This window comes from Hypomesus nipponensis, chromosome 7, assembly GCF_054491055.1.
Source record: "Hypomesus nipponensis isolate SF chromosome 7, ASM5449105v1, whole genome shotgun sequence".
NCBI classification, from domain to species: Eukaryota; Metazoa; Chordata; class Actinopteri; order Osmeriformes; family Osmeridae; genus Hypomesus; species Hypomesus nipponensis.
Genome location: NC_140367.1, coordinates 1,977,501 through 2,002,500, shown reverse-complemented (window position 1 = coordinate 2,002,500; position 25,000 = coordinate 1,977,501). Strand labels below are relative to the sequence as shown.

The window sequence follows — 25,000 nt, the reverse complement described above, 5'->3', positions numbered from 1 at the left end:
GAGAGAAACAGGGGAGATGGATGAAAGAGAAGAGAGAAGACGGTGCAGTGGAAGTACAGTACAGAGACGGTGTTATTGTCAGGACAGAATATTGTACAATCCATACACTCTCATATTGTGTCTTGGCAATTACAGTACCTTGCGCTCATGGTTTTAGTCTTCTTAATAGCACAGAGGAGTGTAAGGAGATTTGGGACTATATCTGAAAGGAATAACGATGTTTTTAGTCCACGCACAGAGCACAGGGGCAGCAAGCGATGTGTCAGTTTTTCATTATTCATACGGACTCCATCTTGGAACTGGTCCCTGTACCAGACCAGCCTTCACCCCTTCCTGTGCGTTACCGTGGGATACGAACACTGTGCATTGTTGGGTCAGAAAATGCAGTTTCCCTATGCAATGTATGATAACACAGTCACCCAATCACACACAATCACACACACACAAGCACACACAGGCCTATTTATCGTGCACACACACACACACACACACACACACACAGAGAAAAACTATTCTGAGGAAACAGCGAGTTACATTTTCTGTCTCTTTTTTCATCTCCGAGGGTTTGGGGAATTAAGTGGATTTTTGATGCGGCTTTGATGATGCTGTGAAGATCTCCAAACCGTGGCTGTTTGGGGGGGATCTGCCACCAAGCACTGTCCCCCTGAGGGAGAATGTTTCCAGCGCTTGTAGGGAGCACACCGCATATGCTAGCCTCAATGTCCTGATTTACCTCTCACTGACTGCACTCGTATCTTCAGATCCAAACTGGGGATGAAGCGGATCCTAATCTTGTTAAATAACCCCGAGCTGTCAAAGAACTAGAAAGGATTACATTTTTGAAATATTCCCGTCGTAATTTGACGATTTAGAGCGAAAAGTAGGAGATATGCTTGGTCTTTGGAACAATGTTCAAATCCCGTTTTTTTACAGTGAACCCACTAATAGGCAGCACACTACACACCGCGCGCTCCAGAGACATCCTCATACTCTGAGTGGCCTGCAGAACCACAGGAAAGGAGAAACCGGATCACACTGGATCACACTGTCAGAAAAGGAACAAAACCAGAGCGGGTTGAGAACCAGCCAACTTCAAAACCAAGAGAACAGCTCAGATACTGAGAGATGGAGTCTGTGAGAGAGGCATCTGACGGCTGACACGCTAAGCCCCGGGGTGAGGAGAGCGCTGCCCCTGTCACGCCCGCATTTTCAACAAGGATACATACTGATCACAGACGCTCTGCACTGTGAAGTAGACGGTGATAGGAAGCATTCAAGACCCCAAACCATACCAGATTCATCTGATACATTAGCATTTTTTGGCACTTGGGAACCCCGAAAAGAATCATGAGCCGTCCGCTAATCCCAATTAGTAAAAAAAAAAAAAAAAACTCGCTGTAAAACAAATACACAAATCTACACTTGGCACGCCATCTCATCTAATTTCATGAATGAGTTTTGTCGCTGGTCGGTCAGGGACCTGTGAAAGCTTGATAAGCACAGCCTGATCGGCTACAGCTGTGAATCAGATGGATCAATTACAGTCAGATAACTGTTAGGCCTGGTGTATCACACGTGGATCATGAGAGAGGTCTGACAAGCTAGCAGTCATGGCGTCATGAGCTGTCTGTCCGCTACAGACGAGTTGTTGACTGTGAGGAGCGCGCAGGAGAGAGAGACTGGAGATAAACTTGAGAGACAGATAGAGAGAGACAGAGACAGAGAGAGAGAGACTGGAGATAAACTTGAGAGACAGATAGAGAGAGACAGAGACAGAGAGAGAGAGACTGGAGATAAACTTGAGAGACAGATAGAGAGAGACAGAGACAGAGAGAGAGAGACTGGAGATAAACTTGAGAGACAGATAGAGACTTGGAGCGAGACAGAGACAGAGAGACTTGAGAGGGAACTGATTACAATTGAGAGACAGAAACAGACAAGGACATAGAGAGCGAGACTGACAGACAGTGAGAAAGAGAGATAGAGAGAGAGAGAGAGAGAGAGAGAGAGATAGAGAGAGAGAGAGAGAGAGAGAGAGAGAGAGAGAGAGAGAGAGAGAGAGAGAGAGAAGGAAGGAAAGGAAAGGAAGGAGAAGGAAAGGAAGGAGAAGAATAGAGAAAAGTGGCCTTGCAGTCCAACACTAATATAGTGACGCACACACGTGGACAAGGGCAAAGACACACACGAACATGGATTCACAAATGCGGACCAGGCCTCAGATACACACTCATCCGGGAGGGACAGAGATCCAAAACAACACGCACACACACACACACACAGTGTGGAGTCTGGACGTGTAATTTAGCTGCATGACTGTCCCATGTCTGTGTGTCGCTGTTGGCTGTCCCACGCGTCCCCCCCCCCCCCCCCCCCCCCATGGCTCTGCTGCAGAGTCTGTCTGCTGCAGGTGCCCCCCCCTGCTGCTGCGGGCCAACATGGCCGCCGCTCTGTGCTGTGCAGTACTTGTGGTGTCTGTCCGTGGAGTGTCCGCAGACAGACAGACTTGTGATCCCGCATACCCCCTGTAGCTCCAGGGAGGGGACCCCGGCAGCCAGCCAACCAGCCAGCCGGCCGAGAGAAGAGGTCAAGGGTCGTCCCAGAATGCTGCAGCACCTCACTCAAAACTACGTTTTCTCCTCCTTTCTGCAGCGACGACCTTCCTCCAGACTCACCTCTAGGGGAGGATGGGGTGGGAGGAAAAGGGGAGAGCCAGCCCCCGTCCCAGCCCCAGTCCCAACCTGAGCCAGAACCTCACCCAGAACCTCACCCAGAACCTCAGCATGAACCTCACCCAGAACCTCAGCATGAACCTCAGCCCCAGCCCCAGCCACAAAAAGAGGCTGCAAGTGGGGAAATGGGGGATGTTCCTGTGGCTGCAGCTAGCGGAGGGGAGCAGGAGGAGGTGCAGGAGGGACAGACAGCCTCCCAGGAGCTGGGCGTGGAGGTGGAGGAGGGACAGACAGCCTCCCAGGAGCTGGGCGTGGAGGTGGAGGAGGGGGGAAGGCAGGAGGAGGAAGTGGAGGCCCCCGGGCAACGAGAAGGGGAGGCAGCACAAGAGCCAGAGGAGGAGGAGGAGGAGGAGGGGGGAGCAGCCCGAGGAGGGGGAGCGGGGAGGAGGGCCAGCCTGCACCACACCACCTCCCCCATGAGGGGGCAGCGTAACGGCTCCTGCTCACACTCTGCCACCTCCGACTACGAGCTCTCGCTCGACCTCAAGAACAAGCAGGTAGGGCTGTGTGTGGGGAGTGGGGGGGGGCTGGGGGCTGGGGGGGCTGGCTCTGGGTTGGCCTCTGTTGTTCTCTTGTGATCTGTGATGTCTGTTTAGCTTTTCTGTCTGAAGTGGAAGTTGTTTTGTTTTTGGGAGGGCAGCTGTTGTTTGGGTGCAGCTGTGTTGTGGTCTGCTTGTTATGTCTGTGTTTTCGTGGATTCGACTCTTGTTGTGGATTTTGGACGACCTTTGACATTTAATCTGTTGGTTTGACTGAGGTGTTTGGCTTTGTTTCGCTGAGTGTTCTCGGGTAAAGTCATCTTTCTCATCCTCACGAATCATCCTCATTACCATATCATCATCACAGCCATTCTCACCCAGGGTTGATCTTTGTATGGATTTCGAAAATTATTCATGAACTTTGGCTGATGTTGTGCGGTTGCTTGGTGGAAGGAAGTGCTTTATGCTGTCTGTAGACGTGTCAGGGGAGTGCTATCAACAGGCATGCACTCAAACCAAAAACTAAAACAAAGGTCATGTCAACAGAAGGAAAGGAATATGCCTACTGTATGATGTTTCAGGCTTATATTTTCGACATGTTCTGCCTTATGTTCTACCATGTTCTACCTCCAGGCCCCAGGTTCCTTGTCATAACCTATGATGATGTTCCCATTGTGCCACATACATCATCTGGGACCATGAGTGTGTTGTGGGTGATTGAATGCATTGGCGTAAAGTTAGGGTGGGATGGTAGGGACATGTCCCCACCAATAATTGCGAGTCTAAACATATTTTTTTTTCATTCTTTTAACATTTTCTGCTAGACAATTGGTTAACTCTCTCAAGGTCAGCGTTACTCCTGATTGGCAGGAGAGCGCTGCTCACAATGCGAACCCGTCTGTCAACTAACAGTGGTCAGGTGAGCGTCGAAGCGAGACTGTGAGATTTAGAGATTTAATGATTGGCTTTTTGGCAGGCTACTCCTGTAAGGTATACGTTAACAATGAGTGGATAATAAACGATAAAATCAAATGTTATGACACTCCTGCATATTATTGTTGAAAATGTAGTTCTATAGTGTTTCTCAAGTTAACGAGCCTTTGCTAGCTCTGGAACACAACTACGGAATTGTCTGCTTGCTAGCTATCGGACATTCATTTGTCTTGAATGGAGACTATGCTGTAGTTGTGGTCGAAGCTATACTAGCTAGTAGGCCTACCTGCAAACTTGTCAATTGATTTGTTAAGGATTTGGTAAAACTGTGTCCCTACCAATGTTCAAACTAAACCTACGCCCTTGATCGTGTGTGATTATAACTGCATGTGTGTGATTGTGAGCGTGTATGTGTGGTTGCGTGTGTGTGTGATTGTCACGTGTTTTCAACATGCCATCCACTTGTGTGTTTTCACCAAGCCATCCATCAGGGACTGTGGATCACTGAAACAGTCATCTACATTCAAGAGACCATCCCTCTTCATCCATTACAACCTTATCCACTAAGCATCAACCAGGTAAGGTGATTTCATCATCCCAATATCTCGACAGTTTCACAAAATCTTCCTGAACCACAGGATTCTCACCACATGAGGTCACGGGGTGAGTTCGAACCACTCGTTATCAGTGCTTAAAGGCAAGTCCATGATTTCCTCCTGTCCTGAAATCCACCAGCCAGATGAAACCAAGCACCGCCTTTCACAACCTGTCTTCACACACCGTTTCACCTTGTTCACCTCACCGTCTTATGTAAGACTGAGCCAATCTACCCCCCAAATCCCTTCCTCTGCCCTTCACTTGTTTAATCTAGCATCGTGAGATTCCATCCTCCCCCTTCCCATCTCTCAGTCAGTGCTGTGGCAAGTGCTTGATCTGAGAGATTGATCTTCTGTCTGCAGAGATGTACAACCCAGACATGTCTCCACCCCACTTGTGTGTATCTGATAGATCCACTGATTAATGAAAGCTGGTATCACAAGGATGGAAATCTTGATTACTCCAAACCTTAACGCTAGTTAATGATAAACAGGGAATGTACTGAATGAACCGTACACCAGGATTGGCATTTCTTTTGGCTTGCCTACTGGCTAGCTGAGTCAGAACCTAGTGGATACAAACTCTCTTCTACTCGGCAGTTACATCCCACAAGCACATACTGTTTTTTACATTCCGAATACCAGTGTGTCTCACAGTTTACATGGTCATTGAGAGTAAAAATTGGATGGTCTCAATCAGCCCAATTTGAATAGTTATTTTATATAGCAGTATTTGGACAAGTGTCGCCAGTTGATAAGCTTGGTGATGAAGGCTGTCACTCCAGTAACCCTTCTCTAAGTACCCATTTGTCCAGCTCCCCTCCATTTTGTCGTTTGGCATAATTGCCATTTAGTTGAGCGCTACATTTCCCTGTTTGATAAATCAGTGGATTGAGGTCCCATGAATCACGCGAAATGTATCTCGGTAATGTCTTTCTGACGGAGGTAGAAAATGTCCCTGTTCCCTCATAATAGCGCTCAAAACCCCGAGTCGGAGATGAAGGATATTTACGGCCGATAGATTTACGAGAGCCGTTACGTAAATTCTGCAAACTAGGTAATCCACGTCAACCGAAACTTTTCAGGCAGGACTGTTTCTAAACCGCCACACGTCTCAAAGTTAAATATGTTTACCAGTGCGCCTTTAAACTGCTGATGCATAACAAGTGTGGATTAGCACATTTGATGACACCGTTGGCTGGGTTGCTGAGAGCAGTGAAAATAGATCCTTATCCTGTACTTTGTACATCTTCAATACCCCACTCTCTGGCAGGTTTGTGGTCTTGAGATTAAAATTTTGAGAGACTGGTCGATAGAATCTTGTCAAGTCCATTTTTTATCTTCTGCCAGCTATAGCGTCAGTTGAACTTTCCCTGTTCTTCCCATTCACTGAGAAGTAAATGAAAGATTTCAACTGCATCTCACTCTAAAGGTTAGACACTAAAGTTGGAGCAGCCAAAGCAATTTACTTGACCTTTGTTAATTGACTACAAGCATCAAGTGTATCGGTAGGTTAGAATGGTTTTGTTTATCAATTTGATTTCATTTGCAATCTTCCAAGCCGCTGCTTTATGCCTTTGTTGTGTCTAGTTCGAAAACTGCCTCGTGAATTCTACAGACCTGGTATGTTTTGGATGAGTGACGTGTCTTGAGTGAAAAGACTGAACAAACATGCCTGAGCGTTGATGATCTGAACCGTCTCACAACGCTCACTCACTGCATGCAGATCTAATTATCAGCTATTTAACCTCCTTGCTATGCTAGGGCTCTGATTACCCCTTTAAAGGATCACACTCATAAATAAACATGCAACACTTAGGTAAACATCATCCAATATCAAAGATCAACGTCTAATTTCTGCAGATAAACACTCTGAAGTGATTTGAATCAGTGGCGTAGATGTTTTTACATAGTTCGTTTCAGGTGAAGAAGGGGTTGACCTCCTGGATGGTGCCATTTGCTGAGGTGAAATTAATTTGAAGCCCGCCATCTTTATTGACTGTAGCTGAAAAACAAGTACTTTTCCAGGAACTACAAAGTGATAAGTTATAAAATAACACAAAAATACCAAATAAATGGAGTTTCTGAGGTCTGACCTTTCCTATCTGGAATAGAAGGGAGCAAAAACAAATCTTTTTCATACGTAGAAAGCCTCAGGGTATTCATATTTCAGCTGAAAAATTCAATCCTGTGAGCGGCAGTCTCTTACTTATTCTAGTCCAGGCCCTAGATCCATCATCACCTTTAGAAACTCATAAAGTCCCAAACCTGTGTGTTCAAATCATATCTAGCTTCGATCTAGACTCGTCATCCAACTTCAGTCTGGCCATGACACAGCTGATTACCCTTTCTCTTTAAAAATAAATGTTTTCTCTTTCTACAACTGTGCTTCAATCCCTTACAATCAATCACACTGATTCCGGTTGATTAAAATTCCTGTCTTTTGTGTCCCTGGCTAAATGATTTAGGAGAATCACAGGACATCTCGTCACACACCAGTAACTTCACATAATATTGATTTTGTCAACGAGTTTGCACACTCAAAGGAACAATCTTTGGACACCTCCCCATGATCTCCTGTAAGCACATCGTTTCATCATCGTTTCCGGTGAGTCGGCAAACGTGGGGGTCAGATGGGTTCTGATCCGCCTGTCAAAGCCGGTTTGGCCTCCCGGGTGGAGCAGAGCAGGGTCCCGGATGTTCCCTTAGGCCACCCCATCTCTGGAGCCATCCCACTCCGTCCCAACGCAGCCACCTGATCTGAAGCACAACTGACAAGCGGCTAATAGGGGGATTCACAGCAGGACCAGTCCTGTTGTAGTTGGCTGTCCTCTCCTATCTCTCTCTCGGTGTCTCTCTAGCTCTCTCTCTCTGTGTCTCTCTGTCTCTCTCTCTCTCTTGGTTATCTCTTCCCTCTTATAAACGTCTTTTTATGATCTCGCTGTCCGTTCACCCGTCCCCTTTTCAACGTCTTTCTCTTTCTACTTCAACCATCTTTATTCTCTCTCTGTGCTCTCCCTCTACCCTTCCCTACCCCTTTCACTCCCGCTACCCCTCCCTCCATCCCTTCTACCCCTCCTTCCATCGCTCCTACTACCCCTTTAACCCTCCTATCTTCCGCATACTTCTAATGGACTGGCAGAGTGTAGATACATGCTTGATAAGAAACAGTGACAAGTCTTTAATGTTTGATTCACCGTCTCCTTCTAAATCCTACCAGAGGCAAAATAAACAAGCCAGACTGACAGCTCAAACCAAACAAGTCTTTATCCAGACTTATAACCAAGGCCATCGCTGCACCAACGCTATTCATAGTTTTGTTTTTGAGAGACACCTTTTACCTTTTGTTTGTTATAGAATCCCAGGTTTTTAGAGTGGAAGCAGTCTGCGATGCTGACATTGTCATGCCTGGCAGTCACAGAACGTTCCAGATAAAGCAGTGATGAATATTCAAGGCAGGTCCGAGCGGTTTGCGGGAGGAGAAAGTCATGTTCTCAGTGTGAGATGATGGGGAGCCGTAGCTGTAACCCAGCAAGCTTTCTTCAGAATACTTTAAAATTCTCAGTGCGTTTCCCCTCCTTTTCTCTCAGAGAGTCTGCAGTGAAATGTAAATGCAGTAGATAAGATGGATTTCTCAGTGTCATTTCAGTTTTCTAAAGAGCTTTCTAAGTGATGGAGTTCACCCAACGACAATGAGGAGAGATTGCATCATGCAGCCGCCGCCGCACTTATCGCAAATTGCAAAGTCTTGTGGATATTACCGCCTGTCTGCTCTTTGCTGTTGAAGTCCGCGGGACACAGCTAGGTGACTTTGTGGCTACTACGAATGGAGAGATTAGCGGATGAAAGTGACTTTTTGATCCCTTCTTCTTGCCTCTAAAGCCATTCACGCAATTACCTCTGTGTCACAGAGCGGGTATTACCATGGGGACTTTTATAATCCAGGTATCCTGCAACCCTGTCCCTGATTCAAATCAGCTCAAATCAGTGGTGTTGATGCGTGTATGTGTGGAAGCCTAGTGGTTAGGAAGAGCATGACCACTTTTTTGTAGAAAGCAATCCCAGAAATTAGCAAGCTATAGAGATTTTCCATAATTCTAATTTGATTTGACCCACGCCCAAACCCATCTTGGAGTTATATCAGTCTGTCTAGTGCATATTGGACACAATCACATGGTTCTTGTATTGATTAACTGCTGTGCGTTAGGAACCTACGCATAACCGACAGTTGGATGCGTAGAAGAATGTTCGATTTTTAGAGTAATTGCCAGTAGGCACAGATTTGCCTGTGTTTCTGTCGTTCAAAGCAGTATTTCTCTCGCAATATTAATGTCCTGCTGAAGTATCATGGCTTGAAATGTCAAAATGTGCACACACAATCATGACTCAGCCAATGGAAATGACTTTCTTTAATCTAATCGTTTACCTACCTGTTTCGTTACATATAATGTGCTACCAGAATAATCATCAAGATCAGTAAGGGTATTATTATACTAATGATTCCCATCTAAAGGAACACGCATACATGTTCCTTCATTTTCTATCTTGCTCGTTCTCCGTTTTTCAGTTTTCACAGATTTATTTGATCCCCCATCCTGTCTCCCTCACCCCCTTTTCTGTCTCCCCCTCTCTCAGTCAACTTTGATATTTATCTTTCACGCGCCACAGAGCAGGAGAATGGGAGAATGTTGAAAATGTTAAAGCTTCTGGAATGATGCAGCACTTTCAATCTCCTCTCGGACAGATTCCACTGCCTGTGAGGGATTAGGCACGCTGTGCTTTGTTTGACCTTGACATGTTTTTTTTATTCTGTCCCTGATAATATTCATAATGTCCATGTCATTCTCACAACCTCAGGACTCTTACATGCAGGTGTGTGGAAACCATCATTGCTATTCATCAACCTTAGTGAGCACCATCACTCATGTTGAATGTAATCCTGTTGTTATTTGCTCTTTCTGGCCATTTGTAACTGTCACCTCATTTGTATCAGGCTCGTGTTACAGGTCAGATGAGAATGTTTTGTGACCTTTTGCAGAAAGTTGTTTTTAATGCAAAGTCATTTGATTCACTGGTGCCTTTCTGTTGATGCTGCTGTTTACGCTTTAGAAGCAGAATGATAATGTTACTGAGTATCTTCCTGTTATTGTACCACAGGGGGTGTGTAGGAATCTTCTGTCTGCATCGGCTTTGCTTTCTACAGTTGATCTGGTGTGTGTGTGTGTGTGGGTGAGAGTGTGTGTGTGGATCTGTGTGAGACTGTGCGTGTGTGTGGGTGAGTATGTGAGTGTGTGTGCGTCAGTTAAGCCCTGTCACACCAGCAGTCCAGCCTCACCAACTCTGAGAATCTCCTTTCTTTTCTTTTTTGCAGATCGAAATGTTAGAGCAGAAGTACGGGGGCCACCTCATCTCCCGCCGCGCCGCCTGCAAGATCCAGACGGCCTTCCGCCAGTACCAGCTCAGCAAGAACTTCGAGAAGATCCGCAACTCCCTGCTGGAGAGTCGTCTCCCACGCCGAATCTCGCTTCGCAAGGTCCGCGTGCAGAACGCCGAGGGCTTCTCAGCAGAGCGGGCCCTGGCGGAAGGCTGCAACCTGGCGGGCATCCCCCTCGTCCGCTCCCCCTCCCTGCCCGCCACGGTGGGCGGCAGCCTGACCGACCTGGAGGACTCCTTCACCGAGCAGGTGCAGTCGTTGGCTAAGTCCATCGACGACGCCCTTAGCAACTGGAGCCTGAAGACCATGTGTTCGCTCCAGGAAGGCGGCGCTTACCAGTTCAGTGCCGAGTCCTTCAGTTCGGCCGCGGTTGGGGGAGGGGAGGCGGGGGGAGGAGGGGGAGGAGCGGGGGAGGCGTCGGTCCTGCAGGGCGTCGCTGGCGACCCGAGCGACCTGTCGCGGAGCGCCAGCAAGCTTCTGATGGCGTTCCGCGACGTGACGGTGCAGATCGACAGCCAGAACTTCCGCGTCTCCTCCTCCGTCGTCGAGTCGTCCGCCTCGGTTTCCCTGGGAAACTGCGTCCAGCAGGGCGTCGGGGTCGACACAGTCACTTCCCCCAGCACCGCCCCCGACAGCTCCACCCTCACCTCCACCTCCGTCCCACCCCCACCCCCGAACGAACCCCCCCCACCCCCGGTAGCAGCCCCTCCTGAACCCATGGACCCTCCTCCCGCCCCCCAGGACCCGCCCCCTCCTCCTCCAGAACCAGAGATTGAAGTCGATGGGCAAGACGCTGACTTTCCTGACCCCCCTCCTAGCGAGGAGGAGCTGGTGGAAGACGACCTCCAGCCTCCCCTGACCCCCCTGGACAAGCTCGCCGCGCCCCAGTGCGGCCCGGAGGTGGTGGTGGTACTGGCGGGGCCCGGGGGACTCCCTCCGCCTCGTCAACCCAGCGAGGGAGCTCCGTCCCTGGGTTCCCCGTCGGCGGTGCCCCTGGAGGCCAAGCGTAGCAGCTCAGACACGGCCGACAACAGCTCGGAGCAGATGAGCAGCAGCAGCGCGTCCACGGAGGCTCGCTCGGCGTCGGAGGCCTCGTCCAAGGAGACGCTGCAGGCCATGATCCTCAGCCTGCCGCGCTACCACTGCGAGAACCCGGCCAGCTGCAAGTCCCCCACCCTCTCCACCGACGTCATGAGGAAGCGGCTTTACCGCATCGGCCTCAACCTCTTCAACGTGTGAGTCGCTGTTTCTTCTCAGGGTGCGCTTTCACACCCCTCCTTCTCCCTCCTCCCACCTTCTCCCTCCTGCCCCCTCTCTCCTCCTCCCTCCTGCCCCCTCTCTCCTCCTCCCTCCTGCCCCCTCTCTCCTCCTCCCCTCCTGCCTCCTCCCTCCTTCTCATTCCTGCCTCTGATAAACACATTTATTAATTTTAAGATATATTTAGTTAAATTGTTCATGCTTTATTGGTCAGGTTTTAAGTGAAGTGTGACAGGAAAGCTAGAGAGAGAGAGAGAGAGAGAGAGAGAGAGAGAGAGAGAGAGAGAGAGAGAGAGAGAGAGAGAGAGAGAGAGAGAGAGAGAGAGAGAGAGAGAGAGAGAGAGAGAGAGAGAGAGAGAGAGAGAGAGAGAGAGAGAGAGAGAGAGAGAGAGAGAGAGAGAGAGAGAGAGAGAGAGAGAGAGAGAGAGAGAGACAGAGACAGAGACAGAGAGAGAGAGAGAGAGAGAGAGAGAGAGAGAGAGAGAGAGAGAGAGAGAGAGAGAGAGAGAGAGAGAGAGGCAGAAAGAGAGAGAGAGGCAGCAAAGGGCCAAGGCCAGACTCAACATTGTATCATTCCTCAGGAATGAACAGATGCAGAAAAATAATGCGTCATGAAACATTTCCAATGCCTTTGCTGATGATTTCTAAAGATGAGTTTTGGGAAAGAGATGAATCGGTTGGAGAGTGAACCTTTTCTGTCCCTCTGACAAACGTTCAGCCAGTCATTCACACACAGCCAGGGGCTGATTATCAGCTTTGAGGTCTTTCTAATCAGGGGAGAGAGGTAGATGTGTTGCTGTCATCTCTCATCATGGGGTAAGCTCTCATTCCAGGGAACCCTGTTGGGATGGGCTTCTGATTTGATCGTTGAAGATTGAAGTAGAGACAACTACGATTGGTGACTATTACCTTGACAGTTGTACATCACTGTCATCTTATTAGCTGATGTCGCTAAAGCTTTCCCCTCTCTTCTCCCTCTCCCCTCCCTCTCCCCTCCCTCCCTCCCTCCCTCCCTCCCTCCCTCCCTCCCTCCCTCCCTCCCTCCCTCCCTCCCTCCCTCCCTCCCTCCCTCCCTCCCTCCCTCCCTCCCTCCCTCCCTCCCTCCCTCCCTCCCTCCCTCCCTCCCTACCTCTTCTCCCTCTTCTCTCCCAGCAGCCTGTGTTGTGCAGAACGCTTGTCACCTTCTGTTTGTCTTTGAGGCCAAAAATAGCTCCAACCTCTCCTCCATGCCTGTGCCGTCAGGGCCGAGCCCAGGCTGGCCAGGATCACCACCGAGGAGCATTCCACGCTCCAAACATTACAACGCTGTACACTGAGTAGCAATCTGAAAGGACAATCAATGCACTGTCATCATTTCGCAGCCTTTGTTGGCTGCCTTAAGGGGGGTATGGTGGAGAGGAAGCCAGGAAGCACGACGGAGGATGAGGATGTGGAGAATAAGGGAGTACGTGAACAAGGCATAAAAAGAAGAGAGGGAAGAGAGAAGGGAGAGACTGTGGAGGGTTTTTTCCCTCCACCGGAAGTCTTGACGAGAGAGCGCACATGCAGCAGTGTCATCACATTATCCTCCTCCATTTACCTCTCTCTACCTCGCCCTTATCTCTAGCTCTTTCTCTCTCTTCCTTGTTTCTCTCTCTGTGTCTCTCTCCTGTTCTTCCTTCTCTCTCTCTCTCTCTCTCTCTCTCTGTCTCTCTCTCTCTCTCTCTCTCTCTCTCTCTCTCTCTCTCTCTCTCTCTCTCTCTCTCTCTCTCTCTCTCTCTCTCTCTCTGTCTCTCTCTCTCACACTCACACACACACCCACACACCATATGTGCTTCTGCTCTCTCCTGAGAGAACCAGGAGCTGTATGGAAGCTCTTTGGACACACAAAGCTGGACCAGCACTTTGAGAGCTCTGCAGAACCCAGAACGGGATGAAGAACTTGTCAGGGACAGGTTCTAAATGATTTCTCTCTTCTTGGCGGGAGAGAGAGAGCGAGCGTGGAAAGACTGAGAATGAGTGAGAAGAATACATGATTTAGTGAGGAAAACTGCACGGGGGGATAGTTGAATGTAAAGGGAATGAAAAGATGGAGGTGGAGGATGATAGATTGATGAAATGAAGGAGCTTATTATCGAGAGAAAAAGAGAGACAAATACAGAGAGAAATCACAGTGATGTGCAGTGTTTGATTGGTTCTTGTGAGGGATGAGGTTGCTTTTTCAAACCTGTTCTCCCCACACACACACACACTCCCTGTTGTTTATAATTCATGATATTTATATGGCATCTTTGATGTATCTTTATGGACTTGCAGAGACCTGAGATCATATGCACATTCATGCAGAGTTTCCCCAACGCTCACTATTGAAAGAGCATGGATAACACGAAGATTATTGAGACCTCTTTCCTGCAGGGGGATCTTCAAAAGTATTCATGAAACCATGACGTCAGTGCTCAGTCAGGAATATAGACAATCCTGTCTGTGGTACTACCTGCTAGGGGATCAGACATGCACTGGATACAAATGATCATGGTGAAATAATAATAATCTTTATACTATTAATACTATTATGACAAGCACACAGCCACCATAGTCTCGATAGTCCCTAACCCAGGGGGAAAACAGGTTTTCAATTTTAAATCCAACCTTTTTCTTGTGGTCTTCTGCAACGCTCACCAGAGCAGCCTTCCTGTCAGTTTGCTTGTGACCAATGACACAGCCAGGACTAGATAAGTGCTCCCAAGATGGCCGCGATACTAGCGCATGATTGGTCTGTGACGTTTGGCGGTTACCAAGTAGCGGTGGCTGAAGGGGAGGGTGACGTGGTGGAGGCAGTCAGGGTGAAACGCCAGCACTCACCGAGGCAGCGCATGACTGACGATCACGCCCGTCTCACCACAGATCTTCTAGTTGATAGTTGGGCGGCGCTGCACCCTGTTCTGCAGTCAGGAGGAGGCTGGAAGACATGGAGGGGTTGGTGTTGATGTGTTGATGCTGGGCTGAACTGCCGCATGGAGGTCAAGGCAGTTTCCCCATTGGGGACAATAGCAAGTAAGATTAGATCAAACTCATCTTCAACTCTAAAAGGGAAATACGCTTACCACCATGTCCCCAAAAACTTAATTTGGAATAAATGCCATCTTCCGTCGATAGGTATAAAGAGTTGAAGGAGGCCATCAGTGGACAAGATGGCATGTGTGAGGGGGAATCCAAAGGATAATGGAAGCCATCCAAAGCCTGAAATTCTCATTAGCGATTCTGCTGCAAGTTGAGGATGTAATTAAAAGTTCCTTGCTTCTGTGGGAACACCTGGGGAATCAGGACAAAGTTGAAAATGTTCGGTCAAAGCAGCAGTTCATTTCTCATACCCCTCCGTAGAACTTCTCTGGTACAAAAAACTAAAACCCATTCAAGGGTTAAAAAACTGGATGTTCCCTACCTCATAATGAATGCTTTCTGGTCTGGAAGTAAATGTGCACTCTGGTGGAATTAGAGAAAGGCGAAGGGTCCTTAGAGACGAGTGCTGAGTCACTGGGGGCTCCCTGCTCATATGCCTGCTTAAAATTCTGCCAAATCATGATACTGTTTAAACATGTTATATAATCAGCAGAAGGTAAATCGCCATGCACTTTACTCAAATTGCTGTTCTCTCCAGTTAAGCTGTTAAATTGTTTTGATTTTGACGGGTTTGAGTGTGTGGGCGTGTTAAAGCCAGCTCATTTGGATGACATATATATCGATCATTCCTCATGTGCAGCGTCTAGTGTCTCTGGAAAGAGGGTCATGTGACAGGGGCTGAGAACCTTGGTCTGGTTGGAGCACTGCCTGGCTTATCTATTCTTACAAATGTTTTTCATTGTATTTTAAATCACGGAATATGTGAATATTTAAGACATTGGGTACTGTATGCCAACAGCACACAGTCATGTGATGATGTGGGAGAACCTTATGAGGGGCCATGTTTGAAAACAGTTCAGTTACTTTGTGGAAAGTTGGCTCGTAACGTTATAACCCCCTCTCCCTCCCCCCTCTCCCTCCCCCCTCTCCCTCCCCCCTCTCCCTCCCCCCTCTCCCCTCTTTTTCATTCTCTGATCGCCCACCTTGAAAGATAAGCCAGTTTTTAATAAACTGAGACTGCATGCTGAGACACAGTGAGAGAGAGAGAGACAGAGTGAGAGACTTAGAGAGACAGTGAAGTGGTGCAGAGAGAAAGAGAGAGGGAGAGGGGGAGGGAAAAGAGGGATTCAGGCTTATTAGTTCCAGCAGTTCATATCCTCCCTCTAATACCTGTGCAGTTTCCATCTTGCATCCTAAGCAGGGACATATGCCTTGGGCTAAAACAGGGACATCTCACTTTCTCTCTCCCCCCTTCTCTCTCACCTCCCTCTTTCCCCCTCCCTCTCTAACTTTATACCTCCCCTCTCTCTCCGCCTCTCTCTCTCTCTGACACACGTGTGTGTGTGTGTTCACTGCTTCGCAGCAGTCACACAGCAGGTGTCTGTACCACTCTGGAAGGAAGGAAAGACCTGCTGAGGAGGGAGGAAGGGAGAGACACAGAAGAGAGAGAGAGAGACAGAGAGACAGAGAGACAGAGAGAGAGAGAGAGAGAGAGAGAGAGAGAGAGAGAGACAGAGAGTGAGAGAGAGAGAGAGAGAGACAGAGAGAGAGAGACAGAGAGAGAGAGAGAGAGACAGAGAGAGAGAGAGAGAGAGAGAGAGAGAGAGAGAGAGAGAGAGAGAGAGAGAGAGATGTAAAAAAGAGGAACTGCAGCTAAATGGAGTTTTTACCAGGGAGGGTGGACGGAATGGCAATGCATCGATTACGCGGGGAATGAGAAAGTCAAGGGCAAATCCTCCAATGGGATCTGGTTCCTACCCTGCTCTCCTCCGTGAGTTATGGAGGGCCTTCTGCTGGAGAGAGGGAGGAGAGAGGGGGGAAAGAGGAGGGAGGAGGGAGAGGGGAGAGGAGTGAGGGAGGAGGAAGAGAGGGGGAGAGAGGAGTGAGGGAGGAGGAAGAGAGGTGTAGAGGAGCGGGAGATGGAAGAGGGAGAGAGGGGGAGAGGAGTGAGGGAGGAGGAAGAGAGGGGTAGAGGAGCGGGAGATGGAAGAGGGAGAGAGGGGGGAGAGGAGTGAGGGAGGAGGAAGAGAGGGGTAGAGGAGAGGGAGAGGGAAGAGGGAGAGTGGGGGGAGAGGAGGGACAGTGGGGGGAGAGAAGGGAGAGAGGGGTTTTCTGAGGAACACAACAGCGATTCTCTCCGTCATCTTCACAGAGCTCATTCTCCTGTCGGAGGTGTAGAACTCCTCCCTCCTCCCTCTCTCCTCCTCCCTCCTCCCTCTCCCCTCCTCCCTCTCTCCTCCTCCCTCCTCCCTCCTCCCTCTCTCCTCCTCCCTCCTCCCTCTCTCCTCCCTCCTCCCTCCTCCCTCTCTCCTCCCACTCTCCTCCCTCTCTCCTCCCTCCTCCCTCCTCCCTCTCTCCTCCCTCCTCCCTCTCTCCTCCTCCCACCTCCCTCCTCCCTCTCTCCTCCCTCTCTCCTCCCTCTCTCCTCCTCCCTCCTCCCTCTCTCCTCCCTCCTCCCTCCTCTTTCCTCCCTCCTCACTCTCTCCTCCCTCCCTCCCTCCTCTCTCCTCCCTCCTCCCTCCCTCCTCTCTCCTCCCTCCTCCCTCTCTCCTCCCTCCTCCCTCCTCCCTCCTCCCTCCTCCCTCCTCCCTCCTCCCTCCTCTCTCCCTCCTCCCTCCCTCCTCCCTCTCTCCTCCCTCCTCCCTCTCTCCTCCTCCCTCCTCCCTCCTCCCTCTCTCCTCCTCCCTCCTCCCTCCCTCCTCCCTCTCTCCTCCCTCCTCCCTCCTCCCTCCTCCCTCCTCCCTCCTCCCTCTCTCCTCCTCCCTCCTCCCTCCCTCCTCCCTCTCTCCTCCCTCCTCCCTCCTCCCTCCTCCCTCCTCCCTCCTCCCTCTCTCCTCCCTCCTCCCTCTCTCCTCCTCCCACCTCCCTCCTCCCTCTCTCTCTCCCTCCCTCCTCTCTCTCCCTCTCTCCTCCTCCCTCCTCCCTCTCTCCTCCCTCCTCCCTCCTCTTTCCTCCCTCCTCACTCTCTCCTCCCTCCCTCCCTCCTCTCTCCTCCCTCCTCCCTCCCTCCTCTCTCCTCCCTCCTCCCTCTCTCCTCCCTCCTCCTCCCTCCTCCCTCCTCCCTCCTCCCTCCTCCCTCCTCCCTCCTCTCTCCTCCCTCCCTCCTCCCTCCCTCCTCCCTCTCTCCTCCCTCCTCCCTCTCTCCTCCTCCCTCCTCCCTCCTCCCTCTCTCCTCCTCCCTCCTCCCTCCCTCCTCCCTCTCTCCTCCCTCCTCCCTCCTCCCTCCTCCCTCCTCCCTCCTCCCTCTCTCCTCCCTCCTCCCTCCTCCCTCCTCCCTCTCTCCTCCCTCCTCCCTCCTCTCTCCTCCCTCCTCCCTCCTCCCTCCTCCCTCTCTCCTCACACTCTGCTGCTTAGACGACCCTGTCCAGACCCTGCATAGCAAGGCTGTCCTGGAGGAGGAGGTGTGTGTGTGTGAATGTGTCAGGTGGTCTCTCTGCATGGATGGGCTCCTCTCTCTTCGGCATGGAAAAGGACGAGCTTCGATGGGTTCATGCATAACACATGAGCAGAGAGCTGTTCAGGCTATGCAAGATGAGAAGGGACATGGTGTGTGTGTGTGTGTGTGTTTGTGTGTGTTTCCATGGTGCTGTTGTGTCAAGGCTAATTAACACAAACACACTAGTTCAGCTTTCCTACTGGTCTCCACCTTAGGGGCAATCTGAGCTGCCCAGTAACTCTGAATGTGTGTGTGTGTGTGTGCTTACAAGGTGTATGTGCTTGCTGGCTCGTCTCTAAACATGCAGGTGTGTGTGTGTAACTGGAGCCACTACCATTCCGACACGCAACACTGCATCTCACAACGCTGTGATATTTTCCCCAAATCAGCACAATAATCCTCAGTTCCCCCTCGCCTGGCACACAGGTCTCAGCATCCGTACTCAATGAGACCCCTAAACATGCCTTTCCAGCACTTTCTCTAGTTTGGTACCGCCCTCTGGAGAGAAGACAAGCTTGTGAACCGTGTACGAAAGAGAGGGGACTCTGGCTGCTGAAAGTCAATGAGGGTCGCCCTTAGTTGTCCTGCAGAAGGCAAGAAGCTGGTCTCAACAGAGAGCTAATTCTCTGGATGAGGATACTTGGATTCTGTGTTTGTTGGGTTCCGTACAAGTACGGTTACCTACTTCACCTCCCGACTGCTGCAGCTGCTGGGGTTTGGCTCCCGTTTATTAATTTCTTACGGGAAGAAATCTAATGTTTTCTGCCCTCAAGGCTGGGGTATAAGTGATATAGATTTTGTAGAATACTAAAGTAAATTATTAATAGTAAATATTGAAATTGATGTTGCTTTTGCAAGGTGCGGAGGTGATTAAGATTGTGTGTGTGTGTGTGTGTTTCAGGGTGTGTATCTGTCCTAAACACCGCCTTAACTCTTCCCCTCAGAGTGTTGTTGTGTGAGGGTGCAGCCGGCAACAGAAAGCAGTTTTCTCAGCCGTACAGCTGGGGTCTGTCTGACTGTCTCTCTGTCTGTCTCTCTGTCTGTCTGTCTGTCTGGCTGTCTCTCTGTCTGTCTGACTGTCTCTCTGTCTGTCTCTCTGTCTGTCTGGCTGTCTGGCTGTCTCTCTGTCTGTCTGACTGTCTCTCTGTCTGTCTCTCTGTCTGTCTGTCTGTCTGTCTGTCTGTCTGTCTGGCTGTCTGGCTGTCTCTCTGTCTGTCTCTCTGGCTCTCTGTCTGTCTCTCTATCTGGCTGGCTGGCTCTCTGTGTCCCTCTTTCCTCACACCCTCACTGTTCTCTCAACCAACTAAACTCTCAAAGTGTCTGTTTCTTTAAGTCTCTCCCCCCCCCCTCTCTCTCTCTCTCTGTCTCTCTCTCGTGTTCCCTTTCCTGCTCGCTCTATCTTTCACGGTCTCTATGTCTCTCTCTTTGTCCCTCCTCCCTCCTCCCTCCTCCTCCTCCCTCCTCCCTCCTCCCTCCTCCCTCCTCCCTCCTCCCTCCTCCCTCCTCCCCCTCCTCCCTCCTCCCTCCTCCTCCCTCCTCCCTCCTCCCTCCTCCATCCTGTCATCTCTTACTAAGCCTATTAGCTGAGGTGCTCATGGCCCCATTACGTAAATGTTGTAGTTTGAATACTGTGGCGTGTTGTAGAAGGAGCATGGGGCTAAGGTCAGGGGTGGAGGTGCAGGGGATGGGGGAGGGGTGGGGACGTTACCCTGGCAATACGATTCCAATCTCCTCAATACATTCCGTTTTCTTACCTTCTATAAATAACTTTGTGCCAATGTGAGCCTCGCTCCTTGCTTTGAACACACACACACACAGGGGCTCTGTGTTTGAGACTAATGTTCCGTGGATGAGGCGTGCACGCTGATCTATCACGTCTCGTTGAGTTTCAGCACTTCTCTAAAGTGCGTGAAGCAGTCCACACATGCACCCTCTCGCCCGCCCGGGGCGGGTCTGAGGTGCGTCAGGGAGTGTCCTGTGAGGGTCTCTGTGCAGTCAGCTGTGAGATCGTTTCTAATTAACATCTTGATTTATACAGGGGAGGGGATTGAGCTTCGATGTGTTTTATCATTTTAACGGCGCACACCGCCGTCGAAGGTCTGTTGTGTGCTATTAGCTTTGTAGCTTTGCGCACAAGTTTCATCACTGCAGCCTCGTTATATCCAGAGATCAGATACATCTTTTCATTTTTATTATTATTGTTTTTATGACACCAGTGCTCAGCTGTAGGTGGCAATTTCCCATAAAAGTGTCTTTGCAGATGTTACTGAACTGCCCCCAATTGGCAGGGGGAAGGAGGTATATCCTACAACACAACAATTCAATGTCCTTAATCCCGGAATGACAACACTTTGAATTAGCAGGATTGAACATAAAAGATCAAGTTAATAAGTAGAAACTGTGAGGGACTAATAAAGATGTACTAATAAAGATGTAATGACATGTCTTTTTTGGTCTGTTCTTCTTGTTGTTCCTCCTCTCCGTCAGGAACCCTGATAAGGGTCTCCAGTTCCTCATCTCCAGAGGGTTCATCCCGGACACGCCCATAGGCGTGGCCCACTTCCTGCTCCAGAGGAAAGGCCTGAGCAGGCAGATGATTGGAGAGTTCCTCGGCAACAGCAAGAAGCCCTTCAACAGAGACGTGCTCGAGTAAGTGTCTGCAGAGATTCTAAAGGGTTTTCTAAGATGGTCCCACCACCAGTCTTATCTTGGTAGGGTTTTCCTCAATCTATGTTCATGAGCGTGTTTTATTGTCAAGAGTGTGAATATGAAGTTTGCCTAAGCTAGCGATGAGCCTTGTCTCTACTGACGTAGCTTAATGTTTGGTCTCTCTGGTAGTGTGATAGGTCTAGCTCTGTCCCTGTGTCTGGGTTAAACCTCCATGGCCTGGAGGGTGAGGACCGTGTGCCTTCCATCACATCCCATAAATTATAACGATTTCTAATCCGACTGCTAGTAGCTCAAAGCCCCTTTCAAAGGCGCGCTGATCGTCCCTTTCTCTCTCTCTCTCTCTCTCTCTCTCTCTCTCTCTCTCTCTCTCTCTCTCTCTCTCTCTCTCTCTCTCTCCTCTCTCTCTCTCTCCCTCTCTCTCTCTCTCTCTCTCTCTCTCTCTCTCTCTCTCTCTCTCTCTCTCTCTCTCTCTCTCTCTCTCTCTCTCTCTCTCTCTCTCTCTCATGCCTCTGAAGGATAAACCCTGGTGGTTTAAAACAGCAGGACAGAAGGACTGGACGCTTCTTTCAAGTGTTCTTAAGACACACACACATAACCAGGCACTTGTTCACACACACACACACACCCACACACACACATGCACACAATAATTCACAGTTGTGACACACACACTCTAAATTTCACTGCACATCTCATTACAGGTTGTTAAGTCTGATTCCCTGCAATCTCTTTGAAATAGTTTTTTTTCCTGCATTCTTTTTCATCTCTCTCTCTCTCTCTCTCTCTCTCTCTCTCTCTCTCTCTCTCTCTCTCTCTCACCATCTCTCTTTCTCTCTCTCTCTCACCATCTCTCTTTCTCTCTCTCTCTCTCACCATCTCTCTTTCTCTCTCTCTCTCTCTCTCTCTCTCTCTCTCTCTCTCTCTCTCTCTCACCATCTCTCTTTCTCTCTCTCTCTCTATTCCTGAACGTCCTTCAACCTGCCCAGCTCCCTCAGGTATCTCTCCAAAGCTCTTTGTCTCTCATTCTTCATTAATCCTCCTCCACAACAAAGCTTGTCGACGAGGCCTCCCTCAGTATCAACCACACACTGCACACAGCCCTACCAAGCTCCCTCAGTATCAACCACACACTGCACACAGCCCTACCAAGAGGACTTCTGAAAAACCCTCCTATAACATCCATACTCTAAAGTGCACTTTGCTCAATCGTAGAATACATTAAGAGCAGTGGGCTTTCAAGGTTTTCCAGACTTCTACTCACTTGAACACAGAATTATTTAAGTTACATGGAAGGGGCCGTGATCCAGATCTGCACGTGTGGTGAAGGTGTCTCAGAGCGGGGCGGCGAAGGAGGAGCCAGGGGGGTGAGGGGGAGGGAGGGAGGAGGTGTGTGAGAGCGCTCTAGATAAAGAGTGTTCATAGGAGACTGGGGGGGGGGGGGGCATTTAATGTGTGAAGCTGTTTCCAGGGAGAGGATATGGACAAAGTGTGCTGGTGTGTGTTTGTGTTAGCTTATTTCCTCTTCCAGGTTACCCTATTCTTATGGTAACTTGAGGTAAACACACTCGGTCTGAATGCGTCTGAAATCGCAGGTGATTTGCTGATGTAAAATGTGGTGTTAAGATGTCAAATTGCCATTTGAAATGAGCTCCCAACAGTGTGCTGCAGTAATGTGTTATTTGTTAAGATGGAAAAATGATCTCTGCTTTCTGTTTGTGCCAGCTATAGTGTGTGTGTGTGTTTTAGTTGAATGAAGGAAGATACGCACACCAATCTGGTTCATTATAATCCAAAATATCCAATCAAAATACCCAGTCAATATGATATCAGCAGTAACACAAATGCATGCAGATGTTCTTAATTGCGCCAAGTAATTTTTATAGCCACCTAAGCACATCCGTGTTCTGAATGGAGATGGTTATCAGATGTTAACACGATTATCCTTTCCGTTCCATAGCTCCTGAAATGGTTCCAGCTGAAAAAATAAAACCCTCCAAATTCAGCAAGTTAAACTTTTCCAAAGTCACCTTCCCTCTCAACAAACTACCCCCCTGACCTCCACCCTCTCTAACCCCTGACCTCCACCCTCTCTATACCCCTGACCTCCACCCTCTCTAACCCCTGACCTCCACCCTCTCTAACCCCTGACCTCCACCCTCTCGACCCCCTGACCTCCACCCTCTCTATACCCCTGACCTCCACCCTCTCTATACCCCTGACCTCCACCCTCTCTAACCCCCTGACCTCCACCCTCTCGACCCCCTGACCTCCACCCTCTCTAACCCCCTGACCTCCACCCTCTCTAACCCCTGACCTCCACCCTCTCTATCCCCCTGACCTCCACCCTCTCTAACCCCTGACCTCCACCCTCTCTAACCCCCTGACCTCCACCCTCTCTAACCCCTGACCTCCACCCTCTCTATCCCCCTGACCTCCACCCTCTCTAACCCCCTGACCTCCACCCTCTCTAACCCCTGACCTCCACCCTCTCTACCCCCCTGACCTCCACCCTCTCTAACCCCTGACCTCCACCCTCTCTACCCCCTGACCTCCACCCTCTCCATCCCCCCCTGACCTCCACCCTCTCCTCTCTGTGTATTTACCTTCTCTGTCACCAGGGATCTTCAGCTGCTTTTAATTACTTTTCTGTGAGCCTGGTGGGTCTGGATTGTGTAGATTTTCTGCATCAAGGGTTTGCGAGGGCTTTGCTGTTTCACTTTCAGAAGGGTCGGTAGAAGTGTGTGTGTGTGTGTGTTAACTCTGGAGGTCCTTGCTTGACTAATACGTGGATTCAGGAGGGTGGAGCTGTCTCTCTGAAGAGCAGGAACAAACGCTCTCTTTCATAATGACTCATCTACAGGGTCACCTCCCCGCTAACTGGCAAACTGCACATCACTCTCTCTCTCTCTCTCTCTCTCTCTCTCTCTCTCTATCTATCTATCTACCTATCTATCTATCTATCTATCTATCTATCTATCTATCTATCTCTCTCTCTCTATCTCTCTCTATTTCTTTCTTACCTCCTTGTTGCTAAATGTTTCTTTCTATCTGTCACTATCTTTCACTCTCTTTTTCTGTCTTTATGTCTCTCACCCCTCTCTCTGTCTCTCTCTCTCTCTCCAGCTGTGTGGTGGATGAGATGGACTTCTCTGGGATGGAGCTGGACGAGGCCCTGAGGAAGTTCCAGGCTCACATCCGTGTCCAGGGAGAGGCCCAGAAGGTGGAGAGGCTCATTGAAGCCTTCAGGTGACACACACAGAACCAGTCACACAGAACCAGTCACACATGGAACCAGTCACACAGGACCAGTCACACACAGAACCAGTCACACACAGAACCAGTCACACAGAACCAGTCACACAGAACCAGTCACACACAGGACCAGTCACACACAGGACCAGTCACACACAGAACCAGTCACACACAGAACCAGTCACACACAGAACCAGTCACACACAGTCTGACTCTGAGAAACCTTGTGTGTGTGTGTGTGTGTGTGTGTGTGTCTGTGTATCCCAAGGTGTGGGCTCATCTCCCATCCGACAGTCTCGACACCTCCCCCCCGCCCTCCACTCTCCCCTCCTGCTTGGCTCGGGCCCTCCTCCATTCCCTTGTGCGCTTCACAGTTTCCTGGCTCCTCGTGGCTGGTGGTGGTTGTCTCCAGCGTGGAGATGCTGTGTGTTAAACAGTGCGCATTCCGCATTGTGCTGCGTCACAGTTGTCAAGGTGCACCGTGAAGACAGGGACGCTGCTGTTGTCTTTGAGCATGGGGGATGGCCAGCTCGCATTGTTTAGACGCTAGACGCAGACTGGCACTAGGGGGGAGGAGGGAGGAAAAGGGTTATAAATAACCATTGTTGCATAACCACAACTGTCTCTCTCTCCCCTCTTTGCTCGCCTCCCCCGCTCCAGGGCTTTGATATTCCTCCAAACAGAGAGAGAGAGAGAGAGAGAGAGAGAGAGAGAGAGAGAGGGAGGGAGAGAGGGAGGGAGGGAGGGAGGGAGGGAGGGAGGGAGGGAGGGAGGGAGGGAGGGAGGGAGGGAGGGAGAGGGAGAGGGAGAGGGAGAGGGAGAGGGAGAGGGAGGGAGAGAGAGAGAGAGAGAGAGAGAGAGAGAGAGAGAGAGAGAGAGAGAGAGAGAGAGAGAGAGAGAGAGAGAGAGAGAGAGAGAGAGAGAGAGAGGGAGAGAGGGAGGGAGGGAGGGAGGGAGGGAGGGAGGGAGGGAGGGAGGGAGGGAGGAGGGAGGGAGGGAGGGAGGGAGGGAGGGAGCGAGCGAGCGAGAGAGAGGGAGGGAGGGAGGGACAAAGAGAGAGAGAGAGGGCACAGGAGAGAGATCTGCACGTAAACAAAAACATGGGGTTTTGTTGG

The 25,000-nt window shown here is 50.0% G+C and overlaps 1 protein-coding gene across 1 annotated transcript in view; it reads left to right on the top strand.

Annotated features, from left to right (window-relative positions):
• iqsec3a (IQ motif and Sec7 domain ArfGEF 3a) overlaps positions 1-25,000 on the top strand; it is a 77,458-nt gene that overhangs the window by 32,695 nt on the left and 19,763 nt on the right. The window contains exons 3-6 of the mRNA XM_084701533.1: positions 2,650-3,226; positions 10,109-11,406; positions 20,451-20,612; positions 23,757-23,879. Of these exons, the coding sequence (XP_084557659.1) occupies positions 2,650-3,226; positions 10,109-11,406; positions 20,451-20,612; positions 23,757-23,879 (2,160 nt within the window). The remainder of the gene's footprint in view (positions 1-2,649; positions 3,227-10,108; positions 11,407-20,450; positions 20,613-23,756; positions 23,880-25,000) is intronic.